Source organism: Corvus cornix, chromosome 22 (assembly GCF_000738735.6).
Source record: "Corvus cornix cornix isolate S_Up_H32 chromosome 22, ASM73873v5, whole genome shotgun sequence".
NCBI lineage: Eukaryota > Metazoa > Chordata > Aves > Passeriformes > Corvidae > Corvus > Corvus cornix.
In genome coordinates, this window is record NC_046351.1 from 4,394,686 (window position 1) to 4,417,952 (window position 23,267).

Below are 23,267 nucleotides of genomic sequence, written 5' to 3' on the forward strand. Positions count from 1 at the left end.
ATCTCTTACCTTCACAGAACTACTGGCAGGTTAGAAGTGTGTCATTGGACTCGTTAGCAAGAGGATAGGAGAAAATCACATGAAAACTAAACAGTAGGAATTGCAGGAAGAACGAGAAGGGTGAGGAGGCTGGTTGGTACCCAGGGACAGCAAAGCACCAACCAACACACAGTGACAGAACCTTGCCCAGGGAAAACTCTGCCCACATTAATTGTTCACGTTTACACACCCATCACAGCCCTCAAGCACTGCCTCTCCATCAGACCCACGGATACACAAATTATCCCCTTCTCCATCACTGCTCACAAGTAAAGACACAGTAGTCGTTCATTAGGCATCAAAACCAATATTTATTGGGAAACTCTTCACCTGGGTACATCACACTGCTAAATAAAGACAGTGCAGATATGCGAACATTTGACCAGTTCCTCTACAAAAATACCCTCTCTCTCGCTCTCCTGCAGCCCGTGGTGTCCACACTGCTTTCCCCTCAGACGCCACTCTTGGATTCCAGGAGCAGCACGGCTCCGGTGGAGCTCCCTCCCAGGCAGCTGGTCCCACACCGGCCAGGGCTTGCTGTGACTGTCTGAGATACAGGCTGAACACAAGAGCAAGACCAGCTGCCATGTCATGCAAATGCCTCCGGATCCCCCAGTCCACACTGAACCACGGGAAAAAGGCATTCGTCATGGAGAGCATGGCCAGGCACACCAAGGGCCCACTCTGCACAAGAACAGCACATTTGGGTGGAATTCTCTTTCTAACTTTGACGTGTGTTAGCAGGTGCCTGTGCCCACACAGGCCATGACACTTGGGACAGAGTAAGAGAGTGAGGACAGGATGTAAACCCATCTGCTTGGCAGCATGCAGCTCTGAACGTGGGGACACTGCACAAGAAGCAGAATGCCCTGTTCTGGGAAAAATTACTTTTTCTGATGCTCTCTCTACCCATTCACATGAGAAGGGCACCAAATGCTCAGCAGCAGTTTTCTCCCTTGCCAAGGCCAGTACAGGAGCTCTGAGTTACTCTGGGAGACACAATCTAAGTGATGCTTCAGCAGGAGCTGCTTTCAGTCAGAGCTGCCAAGTGGCACCACCAGGGAAGGGCCACAATGACCTGAACACAACAAAACCAGGCACAGTGATGATCCCCTGAGTGGGGACTCACTGACAAGGCAGGGACACCACCCCCACTGCCAGGGAATGTCTCTCTAATGCTGAATGAGTGAGACCTGGCACTTCCGGACCCATCCCACTGTAACTGGTCCACAGCTTTTCTTTAGCACGTTCCTTGGTCCCAGAAGGAGCTACAGCAGCATCATTACAACAACGAAGACAACATCATACCAGCATTTTACCTTAGTTAACATCTGGTTGTGCGACTCAGTCATCTCCTCTCCAGCTGTGAATATCATGTTAAAAAAGGGTTTGGGCTACACTGACACTGAAATACCCCATCAAACCAAAACCCAGCCCGTGTGGGAAGGTCAGGGAAGAGATAACAAGACAAGGGCAGTGCTTCCCACAAGCAGCTGTAACTACGGGCCTTTCAACCAACATTGCAGAGGTGTCCTTGACTTACAGGACACCAGGGAATTTCAGTTTGCCAGTGCTGATGGATGCCTTGGCAGGTCTGATATCAGAGACCAGCCAGGCTGAGGCACTCGAGGGACAGTTCCCTGGGAAAAGGCCTGGATGCAGTTTGTGGTGTGTTACAGAAAAGGGGTCACTCCACGAGCTGGTGACAGCAGGAGGGTGAAGGACAAATCTCACTGAACTAAGGCAGTGCCTCTTGGTCTGGAGCCCTGGCCCATCTCTGTGGGGTCTTGGACCCATTCACGGGGGGCCTGACAGAACCAGGCAGAAGATTTGCTTGGATTGACACAACAAAGCCCCACAACCCCTCTGCAGAGATGCCCCTTTTGCAGGGGGAGCATTTCCTCTCCTGAGACTGGGCAGTTCCTGTCTGTCCCCTCCTCCTCCAGACTCCCAAGATCTGGGTGTTACTCCATGGGGAAGCCTCCCTCAGGTTTTCAGTGAGTGCTCAGGTTTCAGGAATGCCCACTGCAACAGCCATGAGCTTTACAGCAGAAATCTTGACAGAAGCTGGAGCTTGGAGATGAGGATTCTCCCTACCCCTGTACAACACCAGTGGGCAGTATTTGATTCCAAGGTCAGATACACATACTAAAAAAGATTCCAAACTACACTCAGGCTCTTTTTCAAGAGGGAGAACCTCTCATCACTCAGTACCCCAGGAACACACTCCACAGGTATTCAGACAGCAACCTGAAAGAGCTTTACCCCAGGTGACAGCCCTGGCACCTGGACTTTCCCCAGCTTCCAAGGAAAACAGTGCCTTGAAGTGGCAGAGCACTGAAATAACCAAGAGGAAAACTAGAAAATATTTACTCCCTATTACAGGAGACAGAGCAGTAACCAGAATGGTGAGGATCTCACTTCTGGAGCAGACTCAAAAAAAAGGTCAGGGGAGACAGAGGAATTCCTGGAGTCTACAGCTACTCTTTCACCAGGAAACTCTCCTGATTTCATCAAGCCAAAGTCAGGCAGGACTCAACACACAGGAACAGGTAGCTAAAGATAGCACAGTTACCAGTGTGCAGAATTACTAGTTTGGAATTTTAAAAGGGTCAAAAGACTTATCACGCCTTCATTCTTGCACTGTGGAGATTTTCCTTGTATTCCAATTCCTAGAAGCAACCTCATTAAGCAACAATACAGAACTACCCCCACACAGCACTGCCAGCAAGGAGGTACCACAGCACACCAAAGGTCAGTGACACCTGGGGCATCGGACAATTTGCGGAATTAAGTGTTTCTGTTCAAAGCCACTGACAGTGGGAGACCTGGAGGCAGATCCAGGGCCTTCAGTTCCAGAGGATAAGGAATTTAATGCTGTAGTTCTGGCACACTTGTACAGCCATTTGCACCAGGCAGGAGTTAAACACACCAACCCACGCCCCACATTCCAGCAGCTCATCAACAGTCTGACCCCTGCACACCAAGAGCATCCTCTGGCTCCCCCTCAGCTGTGCTGTGCCCGAGCCAGCACTTACACGAGTCCTGTTTAAGGTACAGTCAGGGACCCCCTAAGAAAATCACAAGGGCAGTTCCATGGGGTGGCCCCCTGCTCCAGAACCCAGCCAGCAGCCCCTCCTTGCCGTGCAGGGACAGCACAGCGAGATCTGGAGCCAGAGCTCAGCTTCTGCCCCTGTGGAAATGGACAGCACAGGACACAAAAATAACTACAGAGGAACCCTTCTGCTTCATGTTTTTCCCCCAAGCCTACATTTCCTGCTGGAGCGGTGCAGTTCAGAGTGCAGTGCCCACACCTCAGCACTGAGACATTGGGCTCCCCCGACTGCTGGTGACTGAGCTGCCCATCAGCACCACTCACCAGAGCATTCCATGTCACATCCATGATCCCCTCACATCCCTACCAGCTACTCCCCAACTCCAACAGATTCCCAGGGGAGTTCTTGGAAGTACAAAAGTTTGACTGAAAATAACTTCCACATGCCCCCACCTGAGCTGCTGCTGCAGCACCCTGGCTGCCCAGTGACGCTTCCTGGAGTCAGGGACCCATGTGCCCCACAGTTCATGTTTGCTCAGGTACCCCAAAACTTGCTGAACTCTGCCTGAATCACATCCAAAATTTCATTGCAATAACGTTGGGGTTTTTTTTTAAATCAATTTTTAAATAAGGTGGTTTTGCACAGCCACTGGAGGCAGTACCCTGCAAGCTTTTAGGCCAAAGAACACCATCATCATCCTTTACAAGAAGCTCCCTCTAAAAATAATTTTGCTCTACATGGATTGGCTCAAGCTGCCCTGGCCTGTGATGAGTGGGCTGCAGGAAGATGCAGATCTGCCACAAAGCCAAGATTCTCCACCCACTGTCCCAGCAGGTTGTACAGCAACCTGAAGCCCTGGCCAAGGAAGTCCCAAGGGATCCTGAGAAGACTTGGACAGCCCAAACCCAGGAAGCTGCACCTTCCGTTTTGGGACAGATGCTCCCAACACAGCAGATACTGTCAGAAACAAGGTGGCTGATTGAACTTGTGCTCACCCACCTAAAGATGAACAAGGAGGTTTCCAAAGGCAGGGCCTTTCCCAACCTGAGCCCCCCAGAGTAAGTGAGAACCAACATCAAAATTCCAACTACTCCTTTGAACCTTTGCCACCCAAACCCAGAGTTTGTTCCTGCACCCAAAGCACAACCCTGACTTGAAGGGAAATTACTCCATGTGCTGTGGTTGTGTTTGCAGTACCCTGACAGGAGATCCACCAGAACAGTCAGTGCCACCACTGCCAGCTCCAGCCCCCTGTGCCATCCCACCACGAGGGCACTGCTCATGGGCAGAGCAGAACAGCCCTGCTGGGATTTCACTGACTGCTTTTGTCACTGAACACCTCCTGGCCCCACAGCCCTTCAGAGGGGACAGAAACATCTCCCCTGGCTCCAGGCAAGGCTCCAACCAAGCTACAACAGGCTCGTTCTCAGGCCCTCAGGGGAATGCCAGGCACCAAACATGTCCCACAGGACACGGGGTGAAGTTCAGTTTGTGCCCTCAGAGCAGCAGCTTTCAAACCAACTCCTCAGTTCTGAGCAGCACCAACACTAACCCAGAGCCTGTGGGACACTCACAGTTTCGGAGAGTTTAAAATGAATCCCCAATCTCCACTCATCTCTCATTTCCATTCGTTCTGCAAACACATGGTGAATATTTTCTGATGGAGGAGGTCTAAGAACAGACGTCTCTAAAATATCAGATTTCCACCCATACCCGTGAACAGCTACTTGAAAAAGCAATAAAATAAACATTCACATCTGCTTATTTAATAGCATTATTAACAACCCAGTGCATTTGTCATTTTTTCCAGAACCCTTGAACAAGCGCCATTAGATTTAAAATCTTAAACATTCTTTAAAAGTACTTTAATTCACAGAAATCTTTGTTTCTAATATACAGTAGATGGTTACTTTTTAAAATCCATTCTCTTTTCATATAATCTCAGTATCTGACTATACAATAACTTTCTATCTATAGCGTCTTCATGTTTTCCAGTCCAGCTTGCCTGTGCTTTAGGAATATAAAACAAAAAAATAATAAAGTTCTATCCACAATTTTACTAAGGTCATTTCCATAGTTCTCATGTAAAGCTTCTCTTGGAAAGTGCAGTATACACATGTAATGATACAACACACTTAAGCAATACTTTTATTAATAAGTGTAGGTTTTAAAAGAAGGGTAATGTAGAGACACAACCGATGGGAGTTCTATGTACAGAATTTGTTAAACTAAGTGTTGGGGTGGGGAGGAGATGGAGAGAGGAAAGGAGGAGTCACAAACTTGGGGTTCTTCCCTTCTCAGCGAGGTCAGCACAGACACATTCAGTCGCTCGCACTTTCGCACGTGGGAACTGCACTGTTACTAATACAGCTACAAACACAAACACAGGGAGCAGGAAGCTGGGGAGAATTCCACTACAGAGGAAGAGTCCTTCTGCTCAGAGAGGGCTTTCAAATACGAGATAGAAATTCCGGACTTCATGATAAGCCAAGGAAAACGAGTTGAGCGTATCCAGCTATCGACAAACCAAGCGTGTGAAGGGGGAAAGAAAAGGGAGAACCCATCGAGTTGTAGCAGCACTGATTTCAAACCACCTGAACCAAGTGCATGCGTGTTCACAGAGACTGGGGTGGAGAAAGGCCCACAGGAATCTTTGTCTACTGAAACAATGGCTCCATACTGAACTGGGGTGCACTATAGCAGTTACGAGAGAAAATGGAGAACCCAGAACAGGTACCAGATGCTTGACTAAAACCAGGATTAAAAATAGACAAACAACCGTAGGACAATTTGTTTCATACACAATTTACAGTAGGCTGAGGGGATTTTCTTTTTTTCCAGTCAAACACAGAAAAGAAGTCACAGAAAATACATCTGCTGCTGCCACAGCGCCCTTTTCACCCAAAAAAAGGTCAGTGAAACACTAGTCACAGCCATACTCACATGGATTTGGTTCAAAACCTCGTTACGTTTCACTTAGGGTCATTTCTGCAGCTTTAACAATCTGGTTTTTTTCTTTTTTCTTTTCTCTATTTTTCCTTTTCTCTGGTTTTCCCTCCCCCAGGAAGTGCAGTTTGTCCCAGCAGGATTGTTACAGCAAACCACGAGCTGGGGGCAGCTGGAAAATTCTTCATGTGCACCATCACCAGAGTATGGCCGGACTGCTCCAGAGGAACTCGGGGCTTCCTCCTCCTCTGAAGCAATTCAGAGCCACCAGCTCTCCTACCCCGTGTCCTGCAGCTGAGGGATGTCCCTACCACTGTCACCTGGCCCCTGCTCCTGCCCAGCCCTGGGGAAAGGGAACAGAACCAAAACCACAGCCAAAAGCACCAAGCAAAGATTGGGACGCGCTGTTCACGCCCTGCTCCGGGGAGAGGAGGCTGGTGCAGGGTCACAGAGCAGCCACAGCTCCCTGAGCAGGGACAGGAGGGCTCCCCACGGTGCTCCCCTGGACACGACCATGGGACAGTGCAGAGGGAACCCCCCCAGGGCTTTACCAGCTTTAGAGAGAACAGGCTACCTGGAGAACTGAGCCAGAATCTGCCCCAGGGCACGGGAAGACAGGGAGAGAGGTGGGTGACTGTCTCCTGTTGGCAGACTTTTCTCTTAATTAAGAAAAAAAACCAAAAAACAAAGCAAAGCCCCAAAGAAGCACAACGGAAGGAAACTCTTCTGGCAATGAAACCGGAGGTTTGGGTACGTTACAGAAACTGCGTCTGCTACTGTGTCACTGCTACAGGTCTATGAGCTGATCCACCAGCAGCAAAGACCTGGCTATGTTGGGAAGACTGGACTCAGAGCTTCCACTGTTGTTTCTAGAATGCCCACCTGAAAGTGTGAGAGATAGGAATTCAGTATTGAACAGGACACACACACACGACAGTTTCAGAAGTTCAAGATCAAGAAAGAAAGAAAAAAGTCAAAGCAAAACAGAAAATTTGCTCAAGCTCTTCTCATTATTTGTACCATGACAGCAATGAATCCCCTGCTCGCTCTTCCACCCTCTCCCCCCAGACCAAACCAGCACAGCAGCCAACAAATCCCTACAAACCTGTTCTTTCCACAAAGTTTATCCAGGCTGCAGAATCCTGTCCTTACTAAGGGATCTCTAAAACAATTCAAGGGCTCCCACAGCCTACAGAAAGGACAGGTCAAAATTTTAAATCTTGAAATTTAGTTGCTATTTTAGGAGCACCTCTGGGTGCTTTGAGCTGCTTCCAGGAGAGCTTGGGCTACTGTGGGACTTTCTGTAACTGGGACTTGGATACTGGAGGAGAGAATCACAGAATGGTTTGGGTTGGAAAGGACCTTAAAGACCATCTGGTTCCAACCTCCCAGGAAGCTCCTCTGTACTCAGGGTGGCCTATCTTGGCCCAGCCTTGGGAGAAACCTCCTCTGATTGCAGCAGGAGCAGAGTTTGTAATGTCTGAACTGTTTCTAACAAGTGTCAGCCTCTGAAAGCCAAGACTAGTGCAGAGCAGGGGCTCAGCACATTCTTGCTGCAACCAAAGCTGGGACTTAGGGAAGCCAAAAGGTTCTGTGACCAAACTGAAAAAAAAAAAAAAAATGCAAAAAAGCTTTAAAAAAAACCACAAAAAAACAAAAAAAGTCCTGACTTTGTCTTTAAACCTCCACAAGTACATCAAAGGCTGTCATCAAAAAATCCTTTCAATGGGGTGACTGCAGAGAGGGGACCCACTTCACTGATCCTTCACTGGCCACGAGTGAAATGCTGCTTGATGCTGTCCCTGAAGAGCTAAAAACCACAGCACAACTGTTGCTGTTAAGCCAACAGTGCTGCTGGTTCTTCACAACCCCCGTGGGGCTGAGGCTGCTGGCAAGGATCTCATCAAGGGGATCTGGTGCCAGAATGGTGAAAATGAGCAGCTTTCCAGCCACTGTGCTACAGACTCTGCCTGCTCAGAGCTCCTCAGAGGAGGTGGGGACAGGGACCAAACCTCTCACACTCAGTTCCCACCTGTGAAAGACACCAACCAGAAGTGAAAAAACCTCACTTCCAGCAAGAGTTTAGGCTATAAAGGATTATCATCATTATCATCCTTTCTTGCACCTCATGCCAAGCTCACTTAAAAGACCAAAGGCTTGGACAGTAAATAAGAAGGTGGGAGGACACAGCTCTCACTGCATTCAGCCACTGAGGGGTCTGTGCCCTCCTGGCAGGCTGGGAGAAATCACCCCATGGGAACTCAAATACTGCATGTCTGGTTTTGGACATGGAAATCTCCCAAGCAGAGAATCTACAGGAATTCCAAGGCCAAGGCATCTCACTAAACACCACACTGACAGTATCTTACAGCTCAGGATTTGAACTGGTCACATATCCTGCAGCACCACTGCCCCAAAACCAATTTATGTATTCACTGTTTGCCTTTTTTCCTTCCTTTTTTCACTCTCACATCCTGGCTTACCTTGTGAATTTTTGGATATCAACACTGGAATTGGGTCAAACTCATCTTCTGTCACTTTTTCAGAGCCCTCAGGAGCATCAAAGCCTGATATCAGGTTAGTATCTTCTGCAGCATAGAAGAGAAATAAGGGTAAAGAAGCAAAGACAGCAGAGAGGCTGGTTAGAATTGCCAGGAAATGTTAGAACATCTTAATGTTTTCAGAGACAGCGTTTAGAAGCAGGAGTTTCATTTAAAAGGTGAAATAAAGTTGGTAAGTCGGGGTAGGAAAGAAGAGAGCCAATTAAATACAGAAGTGGAAGGGATCAAACCAAACCAAGCAAGCCAAGCCACAAGACCCAGAACAAAACCTGGCCAGTCTGAGGGCTCAGCTGGAAGCCGTGGCACAGGCCTGGGGTAAGCGCCCAAGGACTGAAGGTGTTCTTTGTCATGAGCATGGTGTGAGAGCTCAGTCTGGCTCTCTGGCTCCCAGCTCTCATGCACAGGGAGAGGAAAAGGGCTGGGAGGGAAAAAAAAAACACCACAGAAGAAATTCCAGTCATCTACATGAGACAAAACCCTGAGCTTTCACCCACAGCAATGAAACAAGAACGGCAACATGAAGTCAGGTTTCCAAGGAGTTTACCTGCCTGAAGAGTACCCAGATGCTGTCAGAGATTTTCTAAAGGCCTCTAGGGCAGTTCTGGGAGATAATTCTATTGATTTCAAACCACATCAGCTGCAGTTCAACATTTGGTGGGAGGCACTTTCAACCATCTCCAGAAATGAGATCATTTATCCACCTCATCAGGTATCTTCAGAGGCTCTCACCCTCCCTGGGCATCACCACTTGTCACTTCAGACACCTCCAATACCCTCCAAGATCTGCTCCTCAATTCCTGTATGAAGTCTGAGAGCCCAGCAAGGACACATCAACCCAACAGTTTTCCTGGAATTCCTCTCTGACTCCTGTTGGGAGTAAGAGATTTCTACCTAAAGCTGCCAAGATCTTAACAGGTTTGGGGCGAGATGAGGCCAGGAATCACTCTGGAACTACTCTGTGCTTTGGAGGATCAGACCCAGGGAAAACAACCCCCAAATGTTGTAGGAGAGCAGTGCAAAGTGTCAAACACACAAAGATTCATCTTAACAGGAACTGTCATCGGGACCCCTCTGTCCCCAGAGTTATTTATCTGTGCCTCTTCCCAAGAGCCCTGGAGCTCCTGCAAGTACCCAGTGCCGTGGCATTTCTGCACACAGCTGCCCACAGCTCCCGAGGCCGCTGCAGGAGCACTGCCCAGCTGGGGACAGCCCTGAGGAGAGGGCAAGGCTGGCCAATGTCCCCACCCGGGCACAACCCCTCCAAAGCTCTGGAACTCGGCTCAGTGACTTGTGTCACCCCAAGCAGAAACATCCTCCCCCCTCTCACACACAGAGCTTGGTGCTGAATTCAGCAAAGGCAAATTCAGGGACCCTGAAGGCTCAGCACGAATTCCAGGGCCAGCAAAGGGCCCGGTGAAGGACGAGGAAAGGACGCAGTGGCAAGGCTGAAGGATCAGTCCCCGCTCAGAGCCCAGATCCCACTGATAAAAGGATCAGAGCACGGCTGCTTTTCCAGCCCTCCTGGTCCCACTGCAGCTCCACAGGCTGATGACGCCCAGGGACAGCAGCACCTGTCCCAGGGGTGTTTTATGTCATCACCATCACAGGACTAGATAAACTAAGCAAAAAATTAAGAGTGAGACTGATGTTCAGTTAATAACCACACCCCGAGCTAAAAATGAGGGTTTGAAAACAAGCCATAAATGAGTTCTGGAAGATTTTAATACCTTGCCCCCACCTGCTGCTAAGAGAGTCTCACTTTCCTCATCACACATGAGCCTCTCCCATCCCAGAGGAACAGTGGGACAGCCCTGGGAGAGCCATGCAGGGCCTGTTAATTCATTTTCTCATTAAGCCACACCACCACATCTGGGCTTTGCTGTGTCCCAGGATGGAGCAGGAACTGCTCCACATGCACTTCAATGCAGAATAAAGTGGCACAGGAGTGTATTACAGCACTGAGCAATTAGAACAACTGCCTGTGCAACCCAAAAGCTCTATGGAAAACACAAACTCATTCTGAAGTGCCATCAAGTGTAAAAATTGATTACAGACTGTTTTTGCAGCAATTCCTCCATGGCCAGAGCATTTCTGTTGCTACAGGGATACTCAGCAAGTGAGCAAAGCACAACCCAGCTCTGAGGGGCACCCAGGAATCAGCACTGATGCTCTGGGCCTCTCTTTCAAGGCAATGAATAGCCCAGATGTTGTCCTGGCCTTCCCCCTTAGGTTCTCATTCATGTTTGCTGTGACACTACAGCTGGACTCAAGAACTTCTCCTGAGAAGGACAACGTTCTCTAGGGCTGGAAGAGCTGATCTGCCTGGGATGCTAACTCCAACAAACCAAAAAAAAAAAATTCCTTTCGTTCCAAAAGCTTGTGACAGATGATTGTCAGGCTCCCTTCTGGAATTAATAATGCAGAAAAAACCACAGGTCTCAAATCCCACGTGGAGAAAGCAAACCCAGAATGCATTCACTGAGGAAGGGCTGCACAGAGCCCACCCTTCCTGCCTGCTGGATCCCTTCTGCTGGATCCCCACTGCAAGGAAAACAACACCATTTCTGACAAACTCTGTCTTTACAGTCAAGCTGAATATTTGATTTTTTTTCTCCCTTAGTACTTCAGTGCACATGCCAAGTTTGAGCAGCTTGGGAAGAAAACAAAACAGTGGCTTGGGGACAATAAAACACCAGAACAGGTCAGAGCATCTGTTTATGTAAACCAGGAGCAGCTTCACGTCAGCTGCAGGCCACGGCCAGGAGGGCCAGGGCTGAGAGCAGAGGGCCAGTTTACCTTTGTGAGGCTGAGCTGCAAAAGCTACGGGAGCAAACTCATCCAGGAGGTCAGCAGCAGGGTTAGAGAGCAGAGAACAGTCAAGCAGAGAGTCTTCCCCAGTGAGAGAGTCTGGATCCAGGTGAGCATCCCAGGGTGGCATTGAACAGGACACAAACAGTGTTAAGCTCACATTCCCACATTCCCCTCCACCCACACGCAGGGTACGAGCACAGCTTTGGTGCAAAGCCAGCACAAATGCTGCCATTTCTTGTCATGGAAGAGATTCCACTGCTCTCAGGGAGGGCAGAGAGTCCCAGCACCTCCAGCAGGGTTTCTGTCTCTCTGAAGCTAAACAGACAAAGCAATCCCACAGAGCCAGGTTAAAGTGGGAGCTCTGCAGAGAGGGAAGAGCTTCAAACCCAGTGCACTCCCACCAGAGACCTCTGAGAAGAGCTCAAGTCCATCTGCTGTGGGCAGGGGCCCAATCGAGGCTGCACAATGAGAAAGGGCCAGGAGCTGCTTCTTGCCCCCATGGGACAGATCAGTGACTGCTCTTGAGTTCTAAAGCACTTCATGGGAGCAAGGCAGCAGCATCCACAGGTCTATGATGGTGGGCTCAAGGAACACTGTACCATGGAATCACAGAATCTCCTGAGTGGGAAGGGACCCACAAGGATCAGAGCCCAGCTCCTGGCCCTGCACAGACACCCCAAAGTCCCACCCTGGGCATCCCTGGCAGCGCTGTCCAAATGCTCCTGGAGCTCTGGCAGCCTCAGGGCCGTGCCCATTCATTCCCTGGGGAGCCTGGGCAGTGCCCAGCACCCTCTGGGGAAAGAACCTTCTCCATTCCTCACAAGGAGAAGGGGAATCACACAGCACTCTCTGAGCAAGGCCCCAGGTCCCAGCAGTGGGAAGAGCAGCCCCTGTGGAAGCAGCCAGAGCTTTCTGGTCCTCAGAGCCCCCCCAGCCCCCTCCTGCCTCACCAACCTGTTCTGTTGGAGGCCACCGACTCGCTCTGGGACACGAGGCGCTGCGGCAGCGGGGCCTCGAGCCCTGGGATGAGGCTCTCCACAGCTACGTCAGGTTTTCCTTTCCACAGGGGCAGAACAGCAGAGGAGAAGCCAGAGGTCAGTTTGCAAGGAAAAGCAAAAGAAGGAACTGAGGCAGGAGTTGTCTGAATCCTTTAGTGACCCTGTAGTATGTGTCAGCTCAAGGGTTTGTTTGGTTTCAGCTTTCAGTTGGCTTTATTTATTTATTTTAATTTGTACAAGCCCAATTTGAAATACCCAGAGGGTGGAACAGCAGGTTACTAACGCCTGCCCTGCAGCTGAACAGGAAGAAAATATCCACAAGATCCTTGTCCAGCAAAAGGAGAACAGTGACCATTGGAGTCCCCTTGCGCTCAGAGTAAATGATCATTAAAATTCAGACAACTGCCAAAAACTGCAGAAGTAGAAGTTGTTTTACAGTGAGTCAGAGCCACAGGTCACACCCAGCTGGTCATGGGACCCCAGCCCATATGAGCAGCTGATGGCAACAACCTGCAGCCTGCAGTGCCTGTCTTCAGTGCCCCTGGCAAGTGCATTAAAACACGGTTCTGCAGCACTCCAAAATCCTGACCCTGCCTGGGACCTGCTGCATCCAGGCTCACAGCAGCCTAGCACGTTTACCCCCAGCACTCCCCAGGTCCAGGGAATGCTGTCCTTCCTCCTCATCCTGCTGAGGGCCCATGGAGACAGACCAGCTCAGTGCCTGGGCCATGGTTAAACACAAAATCTTGACCAGAAATGAAGGTATTTTTGCCATGTTCTTCTTCAATCAGGAATTAACTTTCTTCTATGTAGAGAACACCACCCAAGGCACAGCCGTGCCATGTCACTGCCCAGTCAGTGCACCTGAGTTCAGGTGCAGACCAAAATCCTCACTGCTCAGTGCCCATCTCACGGAGAAAAGGCACATCTGTCTCAGCACGACCCATTACCTCCCTCACGTTGTCCCCCCAGCATCAGGGGCTGCTCTGGGAGCCAGGGGTGCACAGGAGTGACCATGCAGGGCAGGCCATGCCGTGTGACAGAGGGGACGGGGCCTGGGGGCTTTACCATTGACAGCGTCTGACGTGCTACCGAAGGGGTCAGCGACAGGCAGGAGGTCGGGGAGCAGGAGCGCAGGCTCGGGAGATTTGAGTCCCTCAATCAGTTTTTCTGGGGCAAGCGGGAAGAGGAGGAAGGCAGGCAACAGAGAGAAAAAGCAAAGAAAGAAAAAGACAACATTAATGAGGTGCTGAGTTCACGGCTCGCTGTGCGGTGTGTGAGCCCACAGGAGCATCTGCACCAGGGGAGTGCAAACAGCTCCAGCACAGAACCCTGAGTGGCCTGGGCTGCAAAGACCTTTTAAAGCTCAGCCACCCCTGCCATGGGCAGGGACACCTCCCACTGTCCCAGGCTGCTCCAAGCCACGTCCAGCCTGGCCTGGGACACTTCCAGGGATCCAGGGGCAGCCACAGTTTCTCTGGGCACCCTGTGCCAGGGCCTCACCCCTCTCACTGTAAAAAGATTCTCTCTTTAATCTAAAATCCACCCTCCTTCAGTTTAACACCATCATCCCTTGTCCTATCCCACCAGGCCCTGTTATGAAGTTTGTCCCTCAATATCACTCAGAGGCATCAGAGGGCCACGGCCTCCTAAGAGAGGTGAGGACATCTTCACCCACCATGGGCTCCTCTCCCCAAGGAGCCACTGTAGAACAGCCCACGGCTCTGGCACTGCCACCCGTAAGTTTAACGCGACCTCCTGAACCCCACATTTAAGAAATAATTTTCCCCTCCCTCCCCTTCCTGTGGTGGGAATCTTTGTTAGTGTTTGTGTAATGAGGAGACCCAGGAGAGCCTCGGGGCCAGCTCAGCTGGAGGAGGGAACACAGCCCTGAGGAGCTGCAGCAGAACCAGACACGGAGCCCCTGCAGCAGGGCCTGCCCTGGGTCACGCAGCTGCCCAGGCACCAAGCAATTCTTTCACCACCAGGTTTCCAATCACACATGGCACTCTCAGCAGCACAACTCCTGAGGTTCCTGTCATCCCTCACACAGACACTCAGAGAGCCTGGGCAAGAAGTTAATCTCAATTATTCATCTGGTTGGATGAGTGATTTCCCAGTCATAACCAGGTCTGCAGTAATGAGATTAATTATTTAGCTTTCACAAGGGTTGCTTCCCAGAACAAGAAGGTAAAGAACAATTTCAGGCTTTACTAGAAGTAATCACCTGCAGCAAAACAGCTCTGATAAAATTTGCTCCACATGGACAAATCTTGCCACTTCAACTCGTTGAAATTACTCCATTTATAATCTAACATTAGAATGTTACCAAACTGTTACACCTATATTTTAATTTTTGAGTTCAAAGATTGGTGTTGTTATTTATTATCCAAAGAAACCCTGCTCACAACTGCACAAAAGCACAGGAATCCTGCTGTGTAAGACTTGCCATGCTGAGAACGCCCAAGAAAAGTTTAAGTTACACTGGTACGTATGTGGGAATAATATCCACCCTTTTTATTGCTCTATATAAATAATAAAATAGTCCACTGGCTTTGGAACTGCTCATTCAAAGCAGGACAAATTCTACTCCCCACAACAAAGCCAACATCATACTGAAGCAACCAGGAGGGGAAGGAAACCTAAAAATCAGCCCAAGAGGCACCTGTTATATCATTACAGGTGTGAAAAAGGTCAGCTGAAAGGAAAAATGTGATGGAAACAGCAGCCTTAATATACATGAACCCTTCCCACCTGTAAGAACACCCCATTTTAGAGGCTGGATTTGCATCCAGGTGCCATCCCTGGCTTCTGTGGCACAGAGAGGGGCAGAAGGGACAGGCTGGGAGCAGGGGCTTGGCACAAGGAGGTGTTAATGCTGCCGGGGGGGGGCTAAGGAGGATGGAAGTGGTTATGGTGTGTTGGGAAAACAGCCCGAGAGCTGTGGGGACAAGCAGACAGGGAACATGCTCCGTCCAGGCAGACTCCTCCCAAGGGCCTGCCAGTGCCCAGCTCCTCCCAGGGCACCTGCACCCAACCTGCAGCTTCAAACCCACACACCCAGCAATCATTCCTGTTAGATCCCCCTTCCAGGGGTGCCAGTCCTCCTCTCTTACCTTTGCTCCTGTTGCAGTAGTGCAGATTTTCCCTGTAACACACTGGAACTGCCCCGGACAGCTCCCAGAGCTGCCTATTGCGCTCAGCCACGTTTTTGACCACACAGATTCTGAGAACAAACATGGTATTCTCCCCACATGTTTATTTTCCCTCCTATCCCAGGGCCCGGCTGGTTTTATGCAAAGTTTTAGGCTGTCAGTGGCTCTCTGTCTGATTTTGTTTCTTGTCTAACGAGATCTCCTTTCCTGCCTCCTTCATTGCTGGTGCTGATCTGCCAGTGCTGTTGCAGGCAGCCACTGCATCCCTCAGTGCATGATTTAAAGGAACTTTTATCCCTTTTCAGGAAGCTGAGGAGTTCAACAAAAACAAGAAGGTATCAGGATGAAAGGGGAAGGAGATAAAATGCCTCCAATAAACAATAAATCCAATAGACAAACCCAGGTCGTTCCTATGCAGACATATGAACAAGCCCCAGGATAAACAAGGTCAGGAAAAGGTAACCCATTACAGAGGTATTTGGCCTCATACAGCTCCTGAGGGCTCTCAGGGTGGGCTTTCATCAACTCCAGCTGGGAAATGCCTGCTTTAACCAATCACTGTGCTCCCACTTGAAGCTGCCTCTTGGGGACATCCTTTTCCTCCGTCAGCCTATGGAAAACCTGCCAGATGCTTTCCAGCCACAGGGAAGTAAATCTGACCCAGTTCAGGATGAGCTGACCACTGGTATTTCACCTTCTGCTTTGCCCCATTTCAGCCCTGCCAGGGCAGGTTTGCTGGGGCTGTGCAGCAGTCAGGGACGACCATGGCAAGCTTTTAGAAGGTGTCTAAGCTTAAAAGCACAGAGGGGGATTAAAAAGTGCTCTAGAATGAGCCCCTTCCTGAGGTAAAGCCCAGCCACACACTGCAGCCTTCAAGGAAGAATGGGAAACATTTGTTAAGTTCCCTGTTCCTCACAGTAAGAAATTACTGATTGTTTCCTGTCAGAGTAAGAAAAACAGCTGCAGAAAAAGCAGAGCAAGAGCCTACAGCTGATGGGTCTTGGAGCATCCCCGAGAGGCTGATGCTGGTGGTTTCAGAGACTGGAAACCAAATCACTTCCTCCAGGAATGAAAGCAAGAGCTTTTCCTCTGATTTGCACCAACATAAGAAGGAAGTGAAGCCATTGAATTAACTCTGGATTCGTATCTTGGGACAAGCAAACAGGCCAAACCCCATGCACTGGCTGAGAAGCACAGCTTTGGACAATCCAGTGAGAAAGTGCTGACCTTTGTTTTCAGATCCCTTTTCTAACGCATGCACAAACCTGATGGAGTTTACAGTCAGTCAGTTTGCACAGACTCTGCATCTGCAGCCACCACTGCCAGAGACTCTCTGTTGCCATGCTGCTTTTATTGTTGGCCACACACCCCTTCAGCCACACAGAATACGCAGCAAGAAACACCAGAGTTAGGACAAAATATCAATCAAGAGATGAGGGAGGCAAAGGGGCTTTGGGTTAGAGCAGACTATTAGAAGGAACAAGGACTCCTGAGAAACTTGCACGTTAACAAGGGAGCAGAGGGCAGAGCTCTGTGCCAAGGTGAGGACACGATGCACATGCCCGAGGCAGGAGGGGCAGCAGCAGCACCACACACGGGGCTGGTACTCACTGCAGGGCTGCCCTGGGACAGCACAGACAGCTCAAGAGAGCACACAGCAGAGTCCTTTCCTTCGGGGGCCAGCTGGGAAGAGAGACACGGCTGTGAAAATCCTGCCAGGTCAGCGGGGCTGCAGGCGGGAGGGAATCACCAGCGTGGGCAGAGATTTGTCCCTGGGGAGGGTTTCTGCCTATTGACTGACCAAGTACTAACAGATTAAAGGAGGCCCTGCAAGGTATTCAGCAACAGAGCACGTGGACTAGTCCAGGGACGGCACTGGATTTTCTCCTGATGGAGTTGCTGTGAAATGGGATGGGTTCTTACACAGCACGAGCAGAAAAGGAAGGGGAATAAAGGCAAATGGAATGCTTCGAATGCACGGGACTTTGTGAACACCATGGAGGGTAAAGGACAACACTTAACAGTGGCTCCTTAAGAGATCAAAATCAAGCAATTTTAGTTTCGTGTTCAAGATCTCAAATATTTGTAAAATAATAAATTTCCCCCCCCTAAGAACAACCTCAAAGCCCAGGCAGAAGAACACTGGATGCTGTTTACACTCACTTCGTTGGGATTCTCGTGGCCCGTTGGCTTTGTTGCTTTAAATCATCACAACAACATCTTGTCCTCTCAATACAGCAATAAATCCATCAAGTTCCTACATGAGTAGTTGCCCTTTTCCATCTTCCCAACTCAAGAAGTAAACTCAGATCATTAGTGCACACTCACAGCTGCTGTGCATGCCTAACTTGCATGTGTCATTACTTTATCTCAATGTGTCATCTTGGTGCAAATAAACTCCCAGCAGAAATACAGTTGTTTATGACAGTTTTTATAAACACCCAGACATAGCTGGGCACCCAGTTATTTTCTCAGAATTTATGGACCTGGAGTAGAGTTATGGTGATTAAAAACATCTCATCAAGTATTTTGTTCCAAAAAAAAAAAAAAAAGACCCTCCTACATCAGTCACAGTGACCCCACAGCCAGAGCTCCCCTGACCAACACCCCACGGTTAGTCAGTGGTGAAGCCTGAAATAAGCTCATTAAGAAGAACTTGGCTCATTTCCCTGTACATACACAAGGAAATATGTTTTCAGCATGAATATTTAATTCTCCCTTATTTTAACAGATGTTTTGCCATATTTTTACATCCCTCTTGCCAGCTCCTCTCACTAGTTACAATTCCATTAAGAACTGCAGCCATTACACACTGGAGGAGGAGGAACACACTGAAAACCACCCGACCACATCTGCCCTTCTGCAAGGCGGGAGAGGCCAAGGCCTCTGACCAACACTCAGGTGATGCCACCTGCACCTTCAGGTGCCAGATGGAGGAGGTTTGTGACTTAAGCAGAAAAAGCAGCTGAGCTTTAGCAGTCCCTCAGCTGCTGCAGTTTTAGAGGGCAGAGCCCCCAGGACTGGCTCTGTAGGACAAACACCCAATAAAACCTCACCCAGGTACTGAAACCCTCCCTGAACAACCCTGCCCGGTAGGCACAGGGTGCAGGCTCACACTTCCACTTCTCCCAGCTGATAAAGACAGAGGTAAAATGTTTTCAAAGCAAGGAGATTCCCTATCTTCTCAGGCATAAAAATATTCCAAACAGAAAGCAAATATTCAGCTGTTCCTGCACAGAACCAAGGCAAGGTGCTGTGCTGGAGCCTGGAGCAACTCCCAGCTCTGCTGACCCCTGCAAACACCTCTGAGCTGCCAGGCAGCACAGCCCAGGGCCAAGCCCAACACAGACACAGCAGAACAAACATGACATTGCTGGATGACACACACAGACTGAAAACCTGAGTTAAAATCCAGAAGTTTGATCTTTTCTGCTGAGTTTATGAGCAGACAACCCCTCTTAGTTTCAAAGCTAAGGATTGGTCTGTAGCCCTAGTCCTTGAAAATATTCATGAGCTCCTGGCCTCAGGTTTTACTCTAAAAAGAACAAACAGGTGAAAGATGTCTTGGCAGGAACCTTCAGGTGAACAAAGCCAGGTCTCCTGCATGTCCTGTCCCCATGGATGGGGATCCAGTGCACTGAACAGAACCCCAGGCAGCAGGGAGAGCAGGTTTAGCACCTGCCTGCAGAGATCCACGACCAGGCAGGCTCAGATCTGCAGGAGGAGCAACCTGGCACCACAGAACCTGCATCCTCTGCTGCTCTGATGAGCTGCCCCAAGGGCAGGGCTGACAATTCCTCCACAGGGGTTCCTCTACAAGTAAGAATTCCAGAGCTCCCCCAGCTGAGGCTGCGACTGCTGCTCCACGTGGTCCTGCTCTGTGGAGATGCAACAAGGGGAACATCGTGGTGTCCAACTGCGAGCTGAGGATGCTGGTGGGGAAATAAATGGCCTGGGTGACTTCAGTCAGGACAACCAACACTTCCAGTAGCATTTAGGGGGGGAGCAAGAAGGAGAAGGTGCAGTCAGCTGCCTTCTGTGGGTTGTTTTCAAGGTAGAGCTGGGCAGGTCAGCTCCTGGCAGTGCTCACACAGGGAACAAAGACTCCCAAGTTCTGCTTCTACTCTCAAACTGCATTTATGGGTAAAATTCCTTTTAGACCAAACCACATTTCTTTGGCTCTTTGAGCATCCACCAGAAGGAGGAAAGTTCCACAGAGTTATGGAAAAAAAGAGGTTTATTTTTTTCCTGAATTGCTCAACTCTCCATGGAGAGATGCCATCTTCACAGTACATTTTGAAGCTTGGGTCTTCCAAACCATCACTGATCCAGAGCCTGGGCTCAGGACAAGGATGGGAGCTGCAGTGGTGCTCTGGGGCTCCCTGACACGGGACCTGTCACACACATTCATCAGAGGGCTGAGAGGCTCCAAGATAAAAACATTCCCATTTTCCAAATCCCACCAATTTGCAAATAAGCTCCTAAGCACTTACATAATCTTGTGCTAAAAAGTGTTGGCTGCTGCAGTCAGAAATGTGCACAGAGGAAAGGGCTTAGAAGCAGCACTGCAAAGTAAATTAAATCGCACCAACTGCACTAGAAACTCTTGCCAAATCAGAAAAGGTCACATGTAACTTGTGCTTCACAAGATGCTCAAATTTGCAACAGACTTTGGAAGCCAAAGGAACACTGACTCTTAAAGGAAAGAAAGATTAACAATAATAAAACCTACAATTTCAAAGCTGGAGACAATTTAAAAACAGCTTAAGCCAGAACAGGTAATTAATTACCTGGGGATTATTTCTCATAGAATCCTGGAATGGTTTGGGTTGGAAGGGACCTTAAAGCCCATCCAGTCCCACCCCTGCCATGGGCAGGGACACCTCCCGCTGTCCCAGGCTGCTCCAAGCCCATCCAACCTGGCCTGGGACACTTCCAGGGATCCAGGGGCAGCCACAGCTGCTCTGGGAAATTCCAGGGCCTCACCGCCCTACAGGGAACAATTCCTTCCCAATATCCCATCTATCCCTGTCCTCTGGCAGTGGAAGCCACTCCCTGTGTCCTGTCCCTCCATGCCTTGTCCCCAGTCCCTCTCCAGCTCTCCTGGAGCCCCTTTAGGCTCTGCAAGGGGCTCTGAGCTCTCCCTGGAGCCTTCTCTGCTCCGGGTTGAACAACTCCAACTCTCTCAGCTTTCCCTCCTAGGAGAGGTGCTCCAGCCCTCCCAATAATTTTTGGCTTTGAATGCTAATTATTTAAAGACACCAACATTTTTGGCATTAGAAACAATGAGATAACCCCAGGCTCCACCATGAAAACCAAGCTCTCACATCCCCGCTGCCAGTGAGCTCAGCAGAGCCTGGCAGTGCCCAGGATTTCAGGTGTGCCTACAAACAGAACCAGGAGATTAAGAGGACAAAACAAAGCCCAAGACTCTGCCCCCCTCCAGCCCTCAGCTCTGGTTACCTGGCGTGTCGGATAACGGGAGAGGAATGAAAGGATCAGGCACAGTCAGAAGAGGAGGGCTAGAGTCCAAACTCAGAATGTCTTTCGTTTTTTCAGCTGGTAGAGAAGAGGAAAGGAAAGAAAAGGCAGAGTGAACAGAGAAGAGGAAAGGAGAAAGCACAAAGCAAAACCCCAGCACAGGCACAGCCCCAGCTCCAGCCTGACACAACCACACACAGGCACACTCTGACCAAGTGTGCGCTGCTACTAAAGATAATAAAAAAACAAACAAAACCAAACTACTGTTACCATGTAGCTCTCCAACACAATTTAACCCACAGATCTCAGAACATTCCCTGGCAGGGAAGAGCTGTTATCTCCCTTCACAGCAGCACAAAAGGTGAAAGGCCTCACGAAGGACACACAGCCCGTGTGGGGCCTCTGTGTCTGCAATGAAAGATGCAGCATCTTGCACCAGCCAGACTGGGACAGGCTCCTGCCTCTGAGGAAAGAAAGAAGGGCTGGAAGTGCCCAGCCCAGCACCAAGATTTCCAAGACACCTTCCTGTGCCAAACCCCAGGACTGGAAAGTCAAGGGGCACATTTTAAAGACAGACACTGCAAGAACTGACCATGGTGCAGCAACCACAGAGAGCCCAGGGCACACAGATGCTCCTCAGGCTTTGCAGAAGGTGCTGCTCAACATCATCCACAAAGGCTGATGGAACACCATGAACTGCTCACAGCTGGACAAACTCAGAAAGCAGCTCCCCAGCAGCACTCCTGTATCGGGGACTTCAACTCCTTAATTCTCAGGTAAGAACCAACATACCAAGCTCTGTTATAAGCTCCTCGAAATCTCCTTTTATAAACAGAAATAAGCATAAAAGGATTTGTCACTCCTTGCCCCACAAAGGATTCTTCAGTCTCTTCCCAGACTCCTCTCACCAACAGTTGTTTTGCTTCTGTGGGGAGGCATCAACCAGGTGCATTTGTCACCAACAACAGTGACTGCACCAGGCAGGGGGAGGAGGATCCCTGGCATTTGGAGCTCCTGGAAGCAGCTTTCCACCACTGTGCTTGGCAGGGCTGTGCTGCACTCAGTGAGAACTGATGCTGAAGGATTAGAAATGAGCAGCAGCACTCGCTAAGGGGTTTTGGCATAGAAGGGGCTGCTCACAGCAAAACCTTGGGACACAAGGACCAAAGGAGACACCAGACAAGGTCCCACAGGCAGAGGCTTCTCCAGAGAAACTCCTCAGACCAGCCAAGGACTCTGGAGCCACACAGCCCAGCCAGTGCAGAGCTTACTGCCTTCATCACTTAGCACGTCGGTTATGAGAATAACCGTGCTCTCCTCCGAGGACCTTCCCTGCTCACTCATCCCTGCTGTCCTCACTCTGCAGCAGAGACGTCGTTATCCCTGCTCCCCTGCTCCTCCAAACAGACCAGCAGGTCTGACCAACACCTCCAAGCCAGTTCCCTCACTGCACACATCAGGTTTTATTTACTCCTCGTTACGAGCTCCGTGGAACTTCTACACACTAAGAAGCTTCCTTGGGAACTTAAGGGGCTCCGTTTCCTCGCTCACCTCTGCCTCCACACAGTGTCCTGGTCTCTGCCACCCAACTGTGGCAAGGGAATGCATCCTTTGTACCTTCCCAAGACACCTCCTCTCCTGAAGTGCCAACCCTACTCCCTGCAGCTCCCAGTGCCAAGGCCCAGCTCAGTTTGTATCAGTTTTCGTTCCCTTTCAAAGAGTTTATGACCAGGAGCTGCCATTCCACGTTGTTCATGTTCACACTCACCTGGCCCAGCAGTGAAGGAAGAGCCACCAAACGCGTCCGCCTGGGCTGCGGGCGCAGCCGGCTGGAAACCTGGGATCAAGTTCTCTGTGGAACTGCCTGCCTTTTCTGGAGCTTTCCCTGGAATGCAGACCCAGAATTAGGGGAAAAACTTCTATTCTGAAAGTAGGCTGCTTATCTGTATTTTTAGGACACTGTTCCACTGTGTGACTTAAGTCCCCTCCTGCAAATCCCAACTTGCAGACGAAGCAGAGTTTAAACTGTGGCTTCCACAGGCACCTGAGCAGGGGCACTGTCAAAAGCAGCTGCTACCTCTGCCTTTGAGGCACCACTGAATTGCAAACAGAAAGAGACTGGAAGGACTCAGCCAGAGGACTGGAATAATATGGGGCACGCAGGCAGTCCCTGCCCAAAAGCATCCCCATTCCATGGCATCTTCCCTTCCCAGAGCAGGC

At 49.9% G+C, this 23,267-nt stretch overlaps 1 protein-coding gene across 1 annotated transcript in view; it reads right to left on the reverse strand.

The window, feature by feature from the left end:
• AAK1 (AP2 associated kinase 1) overlaps window positions 1–23,267 on the reverse strand; it is a 78,191-nt gene that overhangs the window by 7,975 nt on the left and 46,949 nt on the right. Inside the window, exons 16-17 of the mRNA XM_039564332.1 lie at window positions 22,816–22,932; window positions 21,030–21,125 (exon numbers count right to left, since the gene is read on the reverse strand). Coding sequence (XP_039420266.1) covers window positions 21,030–21,125; window positions 22,816–22,932 — 213 coding nt within the window. The remainder of the gene's footprint in view (window positions 1–21,029; window positions 21,126–22,815; window positions 22,933–23,267) is intronic.